Below are 19,238 nucleotides of genomic sequence, written 5' to 3'. Positions count from 1 at the left end.
TATTTAGCCTCGGCTGCACATTAGCCTTTAAATGGCTTTGCTAGAGTACTGGCCACTTTCAGTGTCCACCGCTTCTGGTCACAAACCTGCATGCTTGGACCAAAGTGAAAACAAATGAAAGGGGCTGATTTTGGATCCATCATGTGGCAGCTCACGTATGGGTATACGATTGCTGTTGTTATTGTGTTTAGTTCTTTACACTCTCAGCCTAGTGCTCTTTGAATGACAGGTAGTCACATGCTTATCTTTTATCTGAAGAGACACTATGGCAGTGTTTCTCAACCTTTTTGGTGTCATGATCCACGTTTTCCTATGTAAGTGTCCTCGGGGGGGTGGGACCCCTAGCAAATCATGCACAATTTTCAAAGCCGTGTTCCGCAATCGTCAGAGCTTCTTCCTCCTTAGAGAATTGAGCATGATCCTTCGATCAGGAGAAGCATCGAGTGCAATCATCAGAGCAACAACCCACTCATGACCCACACCCAATATAAACAACAGGAGCTCATAACTGACCGGTGGAAGCAGGGCTCTGGAGTTAGCACAAACAAAACCTTTGACTCCAATTCCTCTATTCCTTGTACCAATAACTCCAACTCATTTATTCGTAATCAGACTAATATATTTACTATGTTGAAAGCACACAACATACAAGGCACAAGGCGTTTCATCACTGCCAGCGTGAATCTTCAGGCGACCTTTTAGCACCCTAACCTGTTCGTTAAAGTTCGGGTTTAAAGGCCGTAGCAGTGTTGTGGCTTACAAACACTGAGTAACATTAAACGTAAGACTACTACTACTTATTCTTTCAGCTGTTCCCATTTAGGAGTCATCACAGAAGATCATCTGCCCCCATCTCTCCGTGTCTTTCACATCATTTCTGCCACACCGACTGCCTTCATGTCCTCCCTCACCATTTCCTTAAACCTCCTCTTTGGCCTTCCTCTTTTCCTCTTGCCTGGCAGTTCCACCCTCAATGTTCTTTTCACCATGTACTCCTCATCTCTCCTCTGCACATGTCCAAACCATCTCAATGTAGCCTCTGTCACTTGGTAGCCAAGCTGTCATACCTGTATTGTCCCTCTAATGTACTCATTCCTGACACCGTCTACCCTCACAACTCCAAGCGAAAACCGTAGCATCTTCAACTCCATCACTTCCAGCTCTGCCTCCTGAGTTTTCGTCAGTGCCACCGTCTCCAAACCATACGACACAGCTGGTCTCACTACCATTTTATAGACCTTCCCTTTCACTCATGCCGATACTCTTCTAGATAGATAGATAGATAGATACTTTATTAATCCCGATGGGAAATTCACATTCTTCAGCAGCAGCATACTGATACAATAAATAATATTAAATTAAAGAATGATAATAATACAGGTGAAAAAAACAGACAATAACTATGTATAATGTTAAATATTAACGTTTACCCCCCTGGTGGGAATTAAAGAGTCGCATAGTTTGGGGGAGGAACGATCTCCTCAATCTGTCTGTGAGCAGGACAGTGACAGCAGTCTGTCGCTGAAGCTGCTCTTCTGTCTGGAGATGACATTATTTAGTGGATGCAGTGGATTCTCCATAATTGATAGGAGCCTGCTAGCGCCCCTTCGCTCTGCCACAGATGTTAAACTGTCCAGCTCCATGCCAACAATAGACCTGCCTTCCTCACCAGTTTGTCCAGGCGCGAGGCGTCTTTCCTCTTAATGCTGCCTCCCCAGCACACCACTGCGTAGAAGAGGGCGCTCGCCACAACTGTTTGATAGTACATCTGCAGCATCTTATTGCAGATGTTGAAGGAAGCCAGCCTTCTAAGGAAGGTATAACCGGCTTTGTCCTTTTCGTGCACAGCGCATCAGTATTGGCAGTCCAGTCTAATTTATCATCCAGCTGCACTCCCAGATATTTATAGGTCTGCACCATCTGCACACAGTCACCTTTGATGATCACTGGGTCTATGAGGGGTCTGGGCCTCCTAAAATCCACCACCAGCTCCTTGGTTTTGCTGGTGTTCAGGTGTAGGTGGTTTGAGTCGGACCATTTAACAAAGTCATTGATTAGGTCCCTATACTCCTCCTTCAGCCCATTCCTGATACAGCCCACTATAGCAGTGTCATCAGCGAACTTTTGCACATGGCAGGACTCCGAGTTGTATTGATTATTCTATCACAAATCACTCCTGCCACTCTTCTCCACCCAGTCCACCCAGCCTGCACACTCTTCTTCACCTCTCTCCATTGCTTTGGGCTGTTGAACCCAAGTGTTTCAATATGTCTGCCTTCACCACCTCTTCTCCTTGCAGTTGCACCCTTCCACCATCTACTCTCTCATTTACGCATACGGACTACATCTTGCTCCTGCTGACTCTCATTCTCCTTCTCAAACTTACACACTTTTATCAACTGTCTAGGATAAAAAAATAGTTTCATCCAATCAGTAAGTGTGACACTGGAAAATGTAACCCTTAAACTCTCCACATACTTGGGGGGTTAATGCACCCCCGATGCCAAATACTTTTTTTGCTGTACATTTTAAGGAAATGTCACAAATCACCAAGAAAAAGTGAAATTTTAATGGACAGCATTTTTTTTTTTCATACAAAGAACCATCAAAACTACTGCAACACTGATCATTTTACACACTGCCAGATGAACTGTAAAAACTATTAAAAAACTATTGGAAAAATCTCATATTATACTGTACAACTGACACAATGATGAAATTCAGTAACTCACCGACTGCGCCAACTGCGCTTGAACTGGCTGTACTCAAACACACAGAGGCCAACGCTGATGCTGGCAGGCCTGTCTAGTGCAGCGTCTGAATCCCAAGGACAGTGAGGCCGATTCACTAGGGGGCACCAGTGGTCCTGAGCTGGCTGCTCAACGAATGTACGGCACGGACTGATCACTCCGCGTGCTGGCAATTGCACTGGGAACCGACTATAACTGTCGCAGCATTCACGAATGCACATCACCGAAGATACTTGGCTTCCGCGTGCTAGCAAATTGCATGGGAACCGACTATAGGCCGGTTCCAGCGGTTTAAGAGGTAACACTTTACTGTCTCTCTGTAATGTTTGGGTGCAAGAGACTCATTTTTCCTTGATTCCCCCTCTGCTCCACGATTTAAAATGACTATTAATGATTCCGACATCGTGATTAAAGGCACGTCACCAACTTTTAATAGTTTTTTGCTTACATTTCGTCACACCATGTAGAAATGGCAAAGGGTCTGTCTAGTTGTTCATTAGGGAAATTCTTTGTTTTTATTTTGTAATAAGTTTACAACATTTTCTACAATCTTTGTAATTCTGGGTATTGCTTTGACAGAAAGAAAACACAAATCCGAGTGATTACAATTTTGTAACTAATGTTGTGCTTAGGGAATCCATTCTTGGATGTTTCCCATTCCCAGGAATGAAACTGCTGGAATTCCCGCTGAACGGCAGACAGCCAAGCTCGAATATATAGCGTGTAACAGTGTAAAAATTGATCAAGAAATAACAGAGTTATAGTTGAAAATAATTAAGTGGCACAGTTTTTTGGCGCACGGTGTAGTGTGTTGCTCATTAATTCAGTCAACAAGTCTCCTGGCTCCCACTAAGACTGACACAAGTGGACTGGGAGGTGACTACACCCTGCTGCTCATGAATGCCGGGACGGGAAGGAGTTCATTGATGTCTGTGCTGTTGACAGCTTTGAACAGCAACTTGAAATTGCAATGCGTCAGTCTGTTGCATCCGCATTATCTGTGCCAGAGAAACTTGCCATCACAGAATGGATGACAAGAAACTGATGCATCAGTAAAAGCTGAAATGGGCGGTGTTTCACAACGCAACGGCAAGTGCCGGGCCGGTTGTTTAGAAACAAGTGTATCAGTATCTGATGACTGTGCCGCCTACTTCAGTGGAGACAGAGTGTGCTTTCTCAGCAAATGGCGTACTCTGCACGAAGGTGCTCTCTCGCCTGGACAAACCGCACACTCGACACGGTTGTGCTTTCTACGCTCTTATTACCGCAACTAATGTACTTATATGACAGCATGAACTGGTTGTAGTTAAGGTTAGTCTTTTATTGGTGTCAACATATTGCAGTAGTTTTATTAAAAATAAGTGTCGCTCAGTTCTAAAGACCATTCATATGTGAGATACCCATCCATGCACTGTGTCATGAATAATGGGATTCCCTAGTTATGCTTTTATAATACTGTTGCTAAATTTGTTTTAATACGTTTAAAATTTTCACCTTTGTTATCTATGTTTAAATATTTCTAGACAGTATTCATTCAGTTTAAGTATGAAGAACGTGAGTGTTTTTTTTAAATTTACTAATAATGTGACATTATATATACCTTCAGAAAGAATTTCAGATCACCACTGTGGTGTGCGCATGTTACAAACACCTGTGCTCTTTCTGCTAAGCTGTAACTTTACTATAGAAATGTAATGACGACAATGTGGAAATTTCCTTTTCTACTTTTGTATAGTTACTTCCAAGAACATTGTGCCAAAACAATCAGTCAAGCCGGTGAATAAGAATCCAAAAAGCAGACCGGGAAGAAAGGAGGAACCTGAGCGAGAAAAGCCTGGAGTGGAGAGTATGAGGAGAAAACCGACTACTAGTCACCAAGTGAGTGTTCTGCTCTGTCAGCAGTATAATTATATGTGATCAATGTTTGGAGGGGAGTTTAAGAAATGTTTTTGTGAACAATGCTAAGTTTAACTTTAGTGGGTGATCAGTTCAGGGCTGAATTGTTTTCTGAGTCCAATTCTAGCAGTTCAGTCTCACGTGCCTTAATAAGCAGGAATGCATCTCACCTTTTGGTCGAGTCCAGAAAATGCTGGGTTTGGTCGTCCCTTTTAATAATGATTCCAACAAAGCAAAATTACCGGGGCACGATGGCACTAAATAATGACAAGAAGTTACAAGCTGCAGTTGCCTTCTTAATAACAAGCTAGCTTGGTTGAGCGATCAGGTCCTTTGGGGTAGAGTTCCTTCCTGTGGTCACCCAATTCCTAATTGAGACGCCACCTTTCTGGAAGCTCCTCGACCTTATAGTCTCTGATTGAAATGGGCAGAGTCAGCTAGACCATCATTGAGGAGCTTCTCTGAACTGTGGAAACATTTAGTGACAGAGCCACCTTGGTACCGGAGTAATTATTTCTTACATCAAATGTTCCTGAAAGGAGACCCTTAGATGCTCATGCATGATAGCCCATGTCATCTGTCATTTTTTAGTGGTAAACACAATAAGAGTGTTTAAATAAAATTATAAGGAGAATTAATCCAATGGATCGAGACTGGTGACTTTTAAAATGAGTTCAACAAGAACACAGGTAAACAATTGGGAAACTTGTTAAGGATAAATTCTCACAAACATTAAGAAGTTTTCTTCACACAGACAACCATGAACACTTGGAAAAAGTCACCAAGTAGTTTTGTAGTCAGGGTGGACTTTAGAGACCTTCAGGACTCGACTTGAAGTTATTTTAGAAGAATTACGTGGATAGGAGTGGCGAGCTTTGTTGAGCTGAATGGCCTGCTCTCAATAAACTTTTTTTTTTAAATTGAATTTATTAAAAGCCTATAGCATTTCATACAGTCAAGTCGATCTTAACAAAACTAAAATCAAATCAACAACCCCCACCAATGAAAAGAGAGGAAGGGCCAACAACCAGAGCAAAACTGTTAAGAGCAGTAAAGAGAGAAAGGAGTCTTTTCCTCCAACATAAAATGCTTATTCTATTTCTTATGTTCTTTGAATATCTGGTGCGAAGAAATTACATCATAAAAAATTTGTAGCATCAGAGTATACATTGGCAACAACAACAACAACAACAGTTTATTTATATATAGCACATTTTCATACAAATGATGTAGCTCAAAGTGCTTCAACCAGCATCAATGGATTCTTCATACAAAATCTCTCCAGTTCAGTTCAATTTGATGGCCAGCCTGCTTCAAATCATACCATATGATTTTTCGATGATATTCAAGTCAGGGGACTGTGACGGCCATTCCAGAACATTGTACTTTCTCCCTCTGCATGAATGCCTTTGTAGATCTCCAACTGTGTTTTTGGGTCATTGTCTTGTTGGAATATCCAACCCCTGCATAACTGCAACTTTGTGACTGATGCTTGAACATTATCCTGAAGAATTTGTTTGCTATTGGGTTAAATTCATCCGACCCTCGACTTTAACAAGAGCCCCAGTCCCTGAACTAGCCACACAGTCCAACAGCATGATGGAACCTCCACCAAATTTGACAGTAGGGTAGCAGGTGTTTTTTCTTGGAATGCGGTGGTTCTTCTCCCACCATGCAAAGCGCTTTTTGTTCTTGACCAAATAACTCAATTTTTGTCTCATCAGTCAAAACACTTTGTTCCCAAATGAATCTGGCTTGTCTAAATGAGCATTGGCATACAACAAGCGACTCTGTTTGTGGCGTGAGTGCAGGAAAAGGGGCTTCTTTCTCATCACCCTGCCATACAGATGTGCTGAAATTGTAGAACGATGTACAGATACACCATCTGCAGCAACATGTTCTTGCAGGTCTTTGGAGGTGATCTGTGGGTTGTCCTGTAACCATTCTCACAATGTGCCGCTCCTGTATTTTCTTGGCCTGCCAGACCTGCTGGGTTAACAACAACTGGGCCTGTGGCCTTCCATTTCCTGATTCCATTCTTACAGTTGAAACTGACAGTTTAAAACCTCTGAGATGGCTTTTTGTAGCCTTCCCCTAAACCAGGAGACTCAACAATCTTTGTTTTCAGATCTTTGGAGAGTTGTTTTGGAGGATCCCATGCTGTCACTCTTCAGAGGAGATTCAAAGGGAAGGAAGCACAACTTGTAATTGACCACCTTAAATACCTTTATATCTCATGATTGGACACACCGTCTACTGAAGTTCAAGGCGTAATGAGCTCATCACACCAAGTAATCAGCATTGAGTAGTGACAGCATTCAAATCCGCAAAATGACAAGGGGGACCCACATTTGTGCACAACCAGTTCTTCACATTTGATTTAATTTCATACAATTAAATACTGCATCACTAAAAATCTTTGTTCAGAAAACACTGCAGTACTCAGATGTTCCTAGGAAATAAAAGACATACCACTGTTATCTTTATGTTTGAAAGGAGAGTCAATTATTACGCAGGCTGAGAGGGGCTCCCAAACTTTTTCATATGAATGTAAACTTGCAGCCCTTTTGGTTAAAAATCAAATTCTCTAACTTCCCCTGGCAATATAAAAGTGATGAAAAATGAAGACATGGAGTAACAGAAGTGACCTGTACATCTTAGCTACTTTAAACAGCTGCGACATTTGGTGTTTGATATGTTCACTCTATTTATCAACTGGCTTTTTTAAACTAACCTTTCCTCATTTTAATGTTTTTCTTTCTTCTCCTTTAAGCTTGGACAAGTTACACACTGCCCTGTCGGAGCTCTGCTTCTCGATCAATTATGTTCCCCAACATGATCGTCTGGGAGCACACCTTCACGCCAAGGGAGTATTTGACTTCTCTCTTAGAGATCCGCTTCACCAAGTGAGTTATGGAAGACATTTTAGAAGAACAGTTGTTTTTACCTGAATCATGAAGGACATACTGGCACAAGCCTTCTTAATCACTTAAACACACAGTGGATTCAGCAAGTGTTCAGACCCCTTCACTTTCGTACCCTTTGTTTTGTAGGTTTTGAGCAGTAAATGTATAAATTTGCTATTGTTCCCGGCCATCCAGTCTACAAGAATAAACTGTAATGAACAGCATAAAAATCAAAAACTGAAGTCTCTCGTCCCTCTAGAAGTATTCAAGCCCGTAATTCAGTACTTTGTAGAAGCCGCTTTGGTAGCAATTCCAGCATTGACTCGTCTGTTAAGTCCTCTACAAGCTTTGCACAGCTGAATTTGGGGAGTGCATCCCATTTGTCTTAGCAGATCTCCACAAGCTCCATTAGGTGAAGATGGGCGCATCTCTAAACTACCATCTTAAGGTCTCTCTGCACGTGTTCTGTGGGGTGTAAGTCTGGGACACTCAGGACATTCGAGACTTGTCCTGAAGGCACTCCAGAGGTGTCTTGGTTGTATGGTTTCAAGTCATTATAGTGTTGAAAGCTGAACTATTGCCCAGTCCAAGGTGGTATACCACACTGGAGCAGAGTTTCTTCAAGGACCTTTCAGTATTTTCACTGAAATTGATCATTTCCTCAATTCTGACCAGTCTTTTTGTCCCTGCACCCCTATAGCATGATGCTGCCGACCACCACCACCACTATAGGGATGATATTAGGTAGGTGATGAGCAGTGTCCTGGTCTTTGCCAGACATACTGCTTGGAATTCTGCCCACAGATTCAATTTTGATCTCATCAGACCAGAGAGTCTTTTTCGTCTTGTTCTCAGAGTCTTGTGCCCTTCTACTCAAGAGTGTCTTCCTTCTAGACTCTCTGCTGTAAATACCTGATTAATGGAGTGCTGCTGAGATGGTTATCCATGCTACAGGTTCTCCCAATCCAGCAGAAGACTTCTGAAGTTCTGTTAGAATGACCCACTGGGTTCTTGGTCACCTCCAATATCCAATGGCTCTTCTTGCCTGCTTACTCAGTTTGGCCAGACAGACAATTCTAGGAGGAATCCTGGTGGTTCCAAGTTCTTGAAAGGAGTGGTTTTATCCCCTGACACTGATCTATGCCTCACCGCAGTTTGATTACGGAGGTTTACAGAAAGTTTCTTGGACTTCATGGCTTGGTTTTTGTACTTATATGCATTGTGACCTTATATACACTGTTACACTTGAGCCTTTCTAAACAATGTCCAATCATAGTGAGCTTGTCCAGGCCCTGATGCAACAAAAGCAGCCCCAAACCATATAATTTCCATCACCAGTGCCTTAACATTTTCTATCAGGTTTCTTCTTGCTAAATGTGGCCTTGCCCTGATCTGCGCCTCACCACAAGTTGATCATTGAGGTCTGCAGAGAGTCCCTTAGACATCATGGACTTGGTTTTTGTCCGACATGCAGTGTGAATTGTGGGATCTTCTATACACAGGTACACAAGTGCTTTTCTAATGGATGTCCAGTCAATGACGCTGACCACAGGTGGACTCCAAACAAGTCACCATTGGGTTTTTGCTCACCTCCCTGACCCAAGGCCCTTTTGCCCACTTACTCAGTTTAGTCAGACAGTCAACTCAAGGAGGAGTCTTGGTGGCCAAACGTATTCTGGTACAGAGGTCAAATAACTATCTTTGTTTCATCTGTCCAGAGCAGATTGTTCCAAAAGTCCTAGCCTTTGCCTAGGTGTTCTCTGGCAAACTTTAGTCTTGCACCGATGTTCTTTATGAATGGCAAAGGTTTTCCACCGTGGCACCCCTCCCACGTAGATCTAATTTGTGCAGCATCTCACTAATGTTAAACTTGTACGCTGTCATAAACAGCAGCAAGAGCTGTGGAGACATTCTGGACTTCTTAGAGACTTCTTACAGCTTCTTCAGCTCTTGGGTTGAACTCCCTGAGGTGGCCTGGCCTGGACAAGTTGGCCGTTGTTTGGAATCTTCTCCACATGTACGAGGGTCGTTCAAAAAGTTTCCACACTTCTATATTTTCGTTGGAAATGGTGAAGGCAGGAGAAGTAGTAATCGGGGTGTGTCTGAGAGCGTCATGTGACTAGTTTGTGTGTGGCAGGTCGGGCTGCCCTTGCAGTTTAGTATTAATAATTGTCACCCTGTGGTGAAGAAATGTATAAATTGCACCAAAGAGGAAACAGCGTTCTGCCATAACGCTTTTTGAAAGTGTGCCAGGAGCACAAAGTCATCTCCGCATTTGTGCACTCAGTAATGGGGAATATAGTTCTCTCTCGTAGAGTCGTCTATGAGTGGATTGAATTGTTTGAAAATTGCTGTACTTGTGTGACGGATGCAGAGCCCTCCGGACGTCCAGGCTATAGGTCCACGAATACGAGGAATGAAGAAAGGGAACCCTGATGTGAAAGCAGCGGTGCAATCAGTGGCTACGCGCTCAACCAAAAAACATGCTGATGACATTAAAAAGTTGGTATGACATTGATAACATTGCATCGCAAGGGAAGGTGACTATGTAGACAAGGTGATGTCATTTGTTTTCAAAATCTGATTAGAGTTTAAAAAAACGAAAAAGTGCAGAAACTTTATGAACGTCCCTCATAGAAGGAGAGTGGAATGGTTGCTTTCCAATTGCTTGGAGATCTTTTTAAATCTCACCCCAAGGCTTCGGGGAGCTCTTTTGATTTCAGCATGGTGATAAGACATACTTCATTGACAAAGAGCAAACCAAACTAAATGCCCGAGGTCTAAATAAGTCTCTCTCATGATGTTCTAATCATTTTGCCTGATTCTAATTTGATGTATTTGAGTTACTGTTAAATAAAGGGGTGGACTTACATTTTCCATATGCAATTATGTTTATGTAAATTTACTGCGATCGACTACAAAATATAAATCTGACCTGAGGTTTACTTTATTATATCTCCTTCATTCAAAGATATAACTATTTAAATGAAAATCAAATCTTGATAGGTCCACGTTGTTACAAGAATAGACTGGAGTCATAAAAAGGTTTGGTGCAGCCAGCCTTATATTGTTTCCTGGCTGCAAAATTAGTTGACAGAACTCATTTACTGGCACAAAGATGGCGGCTTCAAAGGAGAGCGGAGGAAGTGACGTCATCATTGGGACCAGAACCGGAAGTGGCGTCATTGGGCCCGGGACCAGAAGTGACATCATCAGTGGGGGCCAGGTGGAATTTCCTATAACTCATCTGCAGAGAAGTGAGAGAAAGAGTTAGTGCACTCTGCCACCCCCCTGGTCTGGCATGGAATTACTCTCGTCAGCGCCCTTTAGCTGCCTCCCATGGTGCACGTGTGTGACAATGTGTACAGACTGGAGTCTACAAACAGAACTGATTTAATAGCACAAAGATGGCAGGCTTTAAGGGTGAGCGGAGGAAGTGACATCATCATTGGGATCAGAACCGGGAGTGGCGTCATTAGGGGGCCCGTGACCAGAAGTGACATCATCAGTGGGGGCCTGAAAGTGGAAGTGGCGTCATCAGGGCCAGGCAGAATTTCCCATAACTCATCAGCAGAGAAGTGAGAAAGAGTTAGTTAGTGCACTCCGCCACCGCCATGGTCTGGCATGGAATTACTCTCATTGAGGGCCTTTAGCTGCCTCCCATGCACACGTGTGCGACAATGGTTGTACAGACTGGAGTCTACAACAGAACTGATTTAATAGCACAAAGATGGCGGCTTTAAGGGTGATGGGGAGGGAAGTGATGTAATCATGTGAGGCGGGACACGGAAGTGACATCATTGGGGCCAGGCGGAATTTCCGTAACTGGTCTGCAGAGAAATGAGAGAAGGAGTTACTGCACTAGAGTATCTATCTATCTATCTATCTATCTATCGATCTATCTATCTATCTATCTATCTACTATCTATCTATCTATCTATCTATCTATCTAACTATCTATCTATCTATCTATCTATCTATCTATCTATCTATCTATCTATCTACTACTATCTATCTATCTATCTATCTATCTATCTATCTATCTATCTATCTATCTATCTATCTATCTATCTATCTATCTATCTTATCTATCTATCTATCTATTAAAGGGAAGCACCCAAGCCCAGCAAAAAGAATTGAATTTTTTACTGTTGAAAATACCAAAACTGGGCTACAGGTGGGTTGAAAGTTTAATCACGTACAGTATGAACAAAGTAATGATCTAGCAATACATTTTTCTAAGACTGATGCAGCCATTCTTATCAAAATCATTTCCGTTTAGTTCATTAATTAGACAAGCTTTCTGGTATATTGTTTTTCACATTCTGTACACTATGAATGACATTAATAACTGAAAGTAAATAACAGTCAATTTGTTTCCCAGTGTACATTTCTTAACGGCTGTATTTCTTACAGGTCGATTGTAGGAATGACGATGTACAATCAGACGACACAAGAGATTGCCAAAACCTTCTGAGCTGCTGACGAGCCGTGAGAGCCTACATGACTGTGCTGCAGTCAATTGAGAACTACGTGCAAATCGATATCACCCGAGTGTTCAATAACGTCCTCCTGCAGCAGACACAGCATTTAGACAGCCATGGAGAGCCTACAATCACCAGCCTGTACACAAACTGGTAAGTCCCTGCTGCAGGATAATATGCACATTCACACTGCCCAGCCTGTGAAGAGGGTCTTTGTTCAGAAAGGTGACCAATTTAAAGTTGGGTAACTGGTAATGTCATTTGTTTTTGATTGTTTCATTTCTTGATGTCTGTAACTACGGTGCCCTCCATAATATTTGGGACAAACGCACCCTCTTCTTTGATTTCCCCCTCTGCTCCGCAGTTTAAAATTACAAATCAAACAATTCAGACATTGTGATTAAATTACATACTGCAGATGTTCATTTAAGGGGATTTGCATACATTTCACTCAGACCACTTTTTTTATACCTTGTCCCCCCCCCATTTTAGGGCACCATAATGTTTTGGACTTCACAATGGCAGGTCTATTAAAGCTGATGTCATATTTAGTTCTTTGTCGCTTATCCCAGCATACAATGACTGCTTGAAGTTTGCCATTCATAGACATCAGCAGGTGCTGAGGATCTTTTCTGGTGATGCTCTGCCAGGCCTCTAATGCAGCCATCTTCAGCTTCTGCATGTTTTGGGGGGCTTGACCCCTTCGGTGTCTCTTCAGCATATGGAAGGTCTGCTCAATTGGATTGAAATTGGATGACTGGCTTGGCCATTCAAGAAGTTTCCATTTTTTAAGCTTTGACAAACTCCTGTATGGCCTCAGCAGTATGTTTGGCTCATTATCTTGTGGTAGGATGAAGCGTCATCCAGTGAGTTTGGTGGTCTTTACTGAACTTGAGTAGATCAGATGTTTCTACACACCTCAGAATTCATTGTGCTGTCAGCATTTGCATCATCAATGAAGTGAAGTGTGCCAGGACCTGTGGCAACCACACATGTCCAAGCCATAACACCCCAAACACTGCCATGCTTAACAGATGAGGTGGTCTGCTTTGGATCTCAGGCAGTTCCTTTTCATCTCCATACTTTGCTCTCTCCATCACTCTGATGAGGTTCATCTTTGTCTCCTTGGTCCACAAGACCTTTTCCCAGAATTCCTCAGGCTCTTTGAAGTCCTTTGCCCTACTGTTTTTGTGGTCCTCATCTTGCAGTGTGGCCTCTGTGTTTCCGTTCATGAAGTCTTCTGCCGATAGTCATCTGACACACACATTGGCCCCCTGACTTAACAGTGGAGGTCTTCCTTGGCTTATCAGCCCCTTTGCGATGACTGAGATCACCAGATATTCCAGACAGATAATTCTGGTCATTCTAAGGTTTTACCGAGGTCTCCAATGGTTTTATTCTTGTGTTTCAGCCTCCTAATGGCTTCTTTGACTTTCATTGGCACAGCTCTCATCCTCATGTTGAACAATGGCAACTGCAGATTCCAAAGGGTAGAAGCAAACTGAGGTATCTTATGAAGCAATGAAACCCACCTGAGGAATCACAAACAGCAGTGACCCCAATTGTCCCAAACACTATGCCCTGAAATGGGGGGGGGGGGACGGTGTATAAAAAGTGTTGTCATGTCTTCATGCTGTGACCGAAATGTACGGAAATCCCCTTAAATGAAAGTCTGCAATGTGCATTTTAATTACATCTGAATTGTTAGTCATTTTCTCACCTTTTAAGTCCTGAACAAGGTCATGAATTGATGACTCAGGCGCTGTTGCGAGTGGCAGCCTTTCCAGCAGCTCCGTGTATGACTTTATCATTCTGCCTTTTTCTCTATTTTTCTCTATTTCACTGATCACTCCTACCACTTTTTTATGTGGACTCGTTCCCTGGACACTTTTTACTACTTGTGAATTTCCCCTTGGGGATTAATAAAGTCTATCTATCTATCTATCTATCTATCTATCTATCTATCTATCTATCTATCTATCTATCTATCTATCTATCTATCTATCTATCTATCTATCTATCTATCTATTATATAGTGCCTTACATATCTATCTATCTATCTATCTATCTATCTATCTATCTATCTATCTATCTATCTATCTATCTATCTATCTATCTATCTATCTATCTATCATATAGTGCCTTTCATATCTATCTATCTCTCTCTATCTCTCTGTCTCTCTATCTGAAGGTGCTGGACCCTATCCCAGCTGGTATAGGGCGCAAGGCAGGAACAAACTGTGGACAGGGTGTCAGTCCATTATAGTCTGAACACACACACACTCTCTTAGCACACTGTAAACTGTGAAGTAGAGGGTTAAGTCCAAGAAAAATGAGTCTTTTCTCAAAATTATGTACATTCTCAGTTGTAGTCAATCCTAAACATTTGTATGTTTAACTTTCACAGCTTATTTGTAATCTCTTTTTTATTTTGACATTGGCAGTCCCATAGGTTTTTCTGTATGTGCAATAGAGAAAGAAACGGGAGGTGTGACGCGAACACGTGTATGACAACAACAACAACATTTATTTCTGTAGCACATTTTCATGCAAGCAGTGTAGCTCAAAGTGTTTTATGAAATGGAATAAAAGGAAATTAATATAAAACATAAACAAGATTCGGCAATAATATTATACAGTATTTAACAAAGAGAATGGTAAGGCCAGGAGGAGCTGTTAATATCCCACTAGGCACTTCACTGGTCTTGTTTCACCCTTCTGGTGTAGAATACGGAACTCCCCTGGTATTCTTTGCATATTTTCTTTGTTTTGCTTAAAAAATATGTACAGTAATCCCTCCTCCATCGCGGGGGTTGCGTTCCAGAGCCACCCGCGAAATAAGAAAATCCGCGAAGTAGAAACCATATGTTTATATGGTTATTTTTATATTGTCATGCTTGGGTCACAGATTTGCGCAGAAACACAGGAGGTTGTAGAGAGACAGGAACATTATTCAAACACTGCAAACAAACATTTGTCTCTTTTTCAAAAGTTTAAACTGTGCTCCATGACAAGACAGAGATGACAGTTCCGTCTCACAATTAAAAGAATGCAAACATATCTTCCTCTTCAAAGGAGTGCACGTCAGGAGCACAGACGGTCAGAAAGACAGAGGAAAGCAAAACAAATTAATAGGCTGTTTGGCTTTTAAGTATGCGAAGCACCGCAGCACAAAGCTGTTGAAGGCGGCAGCTCACACCCCCTCCATCAGGAGCAGAGAGAGAGAGAGAGAGACAGAGAAAAACAAAACAGTCAAAAATCAATACGTGCCCTTCGAGCTTTTAAGTATGCGAAGCACTGTGCAGCATGTCGCTTCAGGAAGCAGCTGCACAGAAGGTAGAACCGTGAAGATAATCTTTCAGCATTTTTAGAACGAAGCAGCTGCACAGAAGGTAGCAACGTGAAGATAATCTTTCAGCATTTTTAGACAAGCGTCCGTATCGTCTAGGTGTGCGAACAGCCCCCCTGCTCAATCCCCATACGTCAGGATCACAGATAGTCAGCACAAGAGAGAGAGAAAAGTAAGCAATCTAGCTTCTCAGCCATCTGCCAATAGCGTCCCTTGTATGAAATCAACTGGGCAAACCAACTGAGGAAGCATGTACCAGAAATTAAAAGACCCATTGTCTGCAGAAATCCGCGAACCAGCAAAAAATCCGCGATATATATTTAAATATGCTTACATATAAAATCCGCGATGGAGTGAAGCCGCGAAAGGCGAAGCGCGATATAGCGAGGGATTACTGTACATAAATAAGTCAATCAAGTTTTGTGTTGCATGTATGTCCCCAAAGCATAGTGTAAGCCCAAGTGTGGAAAGTCAGTGATGTGGCTTGGTGGGAGTATAAAGGTGTTGGTGAGTTTGGTGTTAACGAGTCATTGAGTTGGCTACAGACATTGAGGCTGCCGATCCCACCATTGTTCACAACCACAAGGTTAAACTTCAGCTAGCCTCTGCTAAGCTCCCATATACCGAGACCCTTAACTCTTTGATGGCTGAATATATTTTCCAAAAAACTCAGCTTTCTGAAAGCACCCAGTGCACTGGTTTCACACATAAATCAACATAAAACTTCTGTTGCTACGTGCTGTGGCTGGTGTTGGTGCCTGTTTGGCATCTCTGGCAGCAGTGGCTGCGCAGGGGCGGCTCGATGGCCAGCAGGAATGCATGGCAGGCCAGCTACCTCTCTGTCTTCACACAGGAGGTGGGTGACGGTGACAGTCGTAATGTGGTTTGTACCTCTTGTCATCATAAGTGGTGGTCCTCCTAGGCGAATGGTGCTGTAGGCATATCCGCTACACGAACGGGTTCAGCACCACAATTAGCTGGGGACCGATAGGCTGATGCTGGTACCTCACTTTCGTTTTCCATCTCCGGATCACTTGCATCAGTCAGAGTCTGATTCAGCAATAATACGTAAAATGTCCATGGAGTATTTTGCTTTGCACATTTGCTTTAGACTTGCCAGATGTTGCTGCCGGTTTAGAGGTTGTTTGCTCGTCACTACTCATGAACGAGGTCAAATCAACAAAGATACATAACTTTACTTCAAGCAAAGAAGAGTAGAACTAAAACATAAGGGGGAGTTTTGTCGCAGTTTACAGGCGATTACCATCCTCTACCCCTGAATTTCGACAAAAGTCAACATCAGCCCTGAAAGAGTTAAGGATCTGAAGAGGCTCGCAAAACAGACATCACTGATGGAGTATTTCAATCCGGTGTATCCTTTATGATGTCCCAATGCCGGCCATGAAAGACCGAATGTCAGGGGTGATGTTGAGACCTCACTAGTCTCGGTGTCTTCTGACAGAAATAACTAAAGTTTATTTATTTGAGATGCTTGCACAAATAATGAATGACTAGCTAGAAATGTTTTTTTTTTTGCACATTACCGATTGTATTTTGTTTACTGCATTTTATGGGTTATTTCATGGTTACTGGGTGGAGTGGTGGCTCTGAGGCCTGGGTAATTGGAAGGTTGCCGGTTCAAATCCCGTAAACGTTAAAGTGACTCTACTCTGTTGGGCCCTTGAGCAAGGCCTTTAACCTGAAATTGTTCCGTCCTGGATGTGACATTAATCTGCACCCAGCCCTACATGTAGGCCCTCAGGGAAAAAACCTGGGGGTTGGTGGCAGAATTGGCACTCCAGCCACCATAAAAACCCCCCACTGTTCCATTCCATCTGAACTTTTGTGGTGCTGAGGTGTCACCCGTTGCTTGGCTGCACTCGGGTCCTAATCTGGGATCCTGAGTCGGTTTGTCATGTGGTGGGTGCGGCAATGCACCGTATCCGTTACTGCTCCTAACCCCTCTTATCTCTTCATGGTTACTGTGTTACGTAAAGTGTGTATAATAAAAATGGTGTTTTGTTATACAGTGGGTACAGAAAGTATTCAGACCCCCTTCAATTTTTCACTCTTTGTTATATTGCAGCCATTTGCTAAAATCATTTAAATTATTTTTTTTCCTCATTAATGTACACACAGCACCCCATATTGACAGACAAAAAAAGAATTTTTGAAATTGTTGCAGATTTATTAAAAAAGAAAAACTGAAATATCACATGGTCCTAAGTATTCAGACCCTTTGCTGTGACACTCATATATTTAACTCGGGTGCTTTCCATTTCTTCTGATCATCTTTGAGATCACCTTCATTTGAGTCCAGCTGTGTTTGATTATACTGATTGGACTTGATTAGGAAAGCCACACACCTGTCTATATAAGACCTTACAGCTCACAATGCATGTCAGAGCAAATGAGAATCATGAGGTCAAAGGAACTGCCTGAAGAGCTCAGAATTGTGGCAAGGCACAGATCTGGCCAAGGTTACAAAAACATTTCTGCTGCACTTAAGGTTCCCGAGAGCACAGCGGCCTCTATAATCCTTAAATGGAAGACGTTTGGGACGACCAGAAACCTTCCTAGAGCTGGCCGTCCGGCCGAGCTGAGCTACCGGGGGAGAAGAGCCTTGGTGAGAGAGGTAAAGAAGAACCTAAAGATCACTTTGGCTGAGCTCCAGAGATGCAGTCAGGAGATGGGAGAAAGTTGTAGAAAGTCAACCATCACTGCAGCCCTCCACCAGTCAGGGCTTTATGGCAGAGTGGCCTGTTGGAAGCCTCTCCTCAGTGCAAGACACATGACAGCCCGCATGGAGTTTGCTAAAAGACACCTGAAGGACTCTGAGATGGTGAGAAATAAGATTCTCTGGTCTGATGAGACCAAGATAGAACTTTTTGGCCTTAATTCTAAGCGGTATGTGTGGAGACAACCAGGCACTGCTCATCACTTGTCCGATACAGTCCCCACAGTGAAGCATGGCGGTGGCAGCATCATGCTGTGGGGGTGTTTTTCAGCTGCAGGGACAGGACGACTGGTTGCAATCGAGGGAAAGATGAACGCGGCCAAGTACAGGGATATCCTGGACAAAAACCTTCTCCAGAGTGCTAAGGACCTCAGACTGGGCCGAAGGTTTACCTTCCAACAAGACAATGACCCTAAGCACACAGCTAAAATAACGAAGGAGTGGCTTCACAACAACTCTGTGACTGTTCTTGAATGGCCCAGCCAGAGCCCTGACTTAAACCCAATTGAGCATCTCTGGAGAGACCTAAAAATGGCTGTCCACCAACGTTTACCATCCAACCTGACAGAACTGGAGAGGATCTGCAAGGAGGAATGGCAGAGGATCCCCAAATCCAGGTGTGAAAAACTTGTTGCATCTTTCCCAAGAAGACTCATGGCTGTATTAGCTCAAAAGGGGGGCTTCTACTAAATACTGAGCAAAGGGTCTGAATACTTAGGACCATGTGATATTTCAGTTTTTCTTTTTTAATAAATCTGTAACAATTTCAAAAATTATTTTTTTTGTCTGTCAATATGGGGTGCTGTGTGTACATTAATGAGGAAAAAAATTAACTTAAATGATTTTAGCAAATGGCTGCAATATGACAAAGAGTGAAAAATTGAAGGGGGTCTGAATACTTTCTGTACCCACTGTAAATAATTCTTGTAGGTGTATTTTGAGCAATCTCTAGTGAACGATTACAGTTTTTAATGGTCACGGGAGCCTGACCCCTTCTTTCCCATAGGTTCAATTTATTAAAGTCTGCGTCTTCCACTTTCGTGTTGTTTCCTAGGAACGTTAACCCCACAAATGTTGAGCGCTTACCGTTTTTTATACGTGGTGAAGTGTATTGCT

General features: G+C 42.6%; 1 protein-coding gene across 1 annotated transcript in view; it reads left to right on the top strand.

Annotated features, from left to right (window-relative positions):
• The window catches only part of nckap1 (NCK-associated protein 1), a 272,226-nt gene that overhangs the window by 205,397 nt on the left and 47,591 nt on the right, over positions 1 to 19,238 (top strand). The window contains 8 exon segments of the mRNA XM_051930467.1: positions 4,486 to 4,564; positions 4,566 to 4,607; positions 4,609 to 4,628; positions 7,420 to 7,474; positions 7,476 to 7,552; positions 11,969 to 12,017; positions 12,019 to 12,042; positions 12,044 to 12,189. Of these exon segments, the coding sequence (XP_051786427.1) occupies positions 4,486 to 4,564; positions 4,566 to 4,607; positions 4,609 to 4,628; positions 7,420 to 7,474; positions 7,476 to 7,552; positions 11,969 to 12,017; positions 12,019 to 12,042; positions 12,044 to 12,189 (492 nt within the window).

The sequence above is a fragment of the Erpetoichthys calabaricus genome, chromosome 8, assembly GCF_900747795.2.
Source record: "Erpetoichthys calabaricus chromosome 8, fErpCal1.3, whole genome shotgun sequence".
In the NCBI taxonomy this organism is placed as follows: domain Eukaryota; kingdom Metazoa; phylum Chordata; class Cladistia; order Polypteriformes; family Polypteridae; genus Erpetoichthys; species Erpetoichthys calabaricus.
Note: the sequence above shows the minus strand (reverse complement) of the source record. Positions and strands in the feature narration are given on the sequence as shown.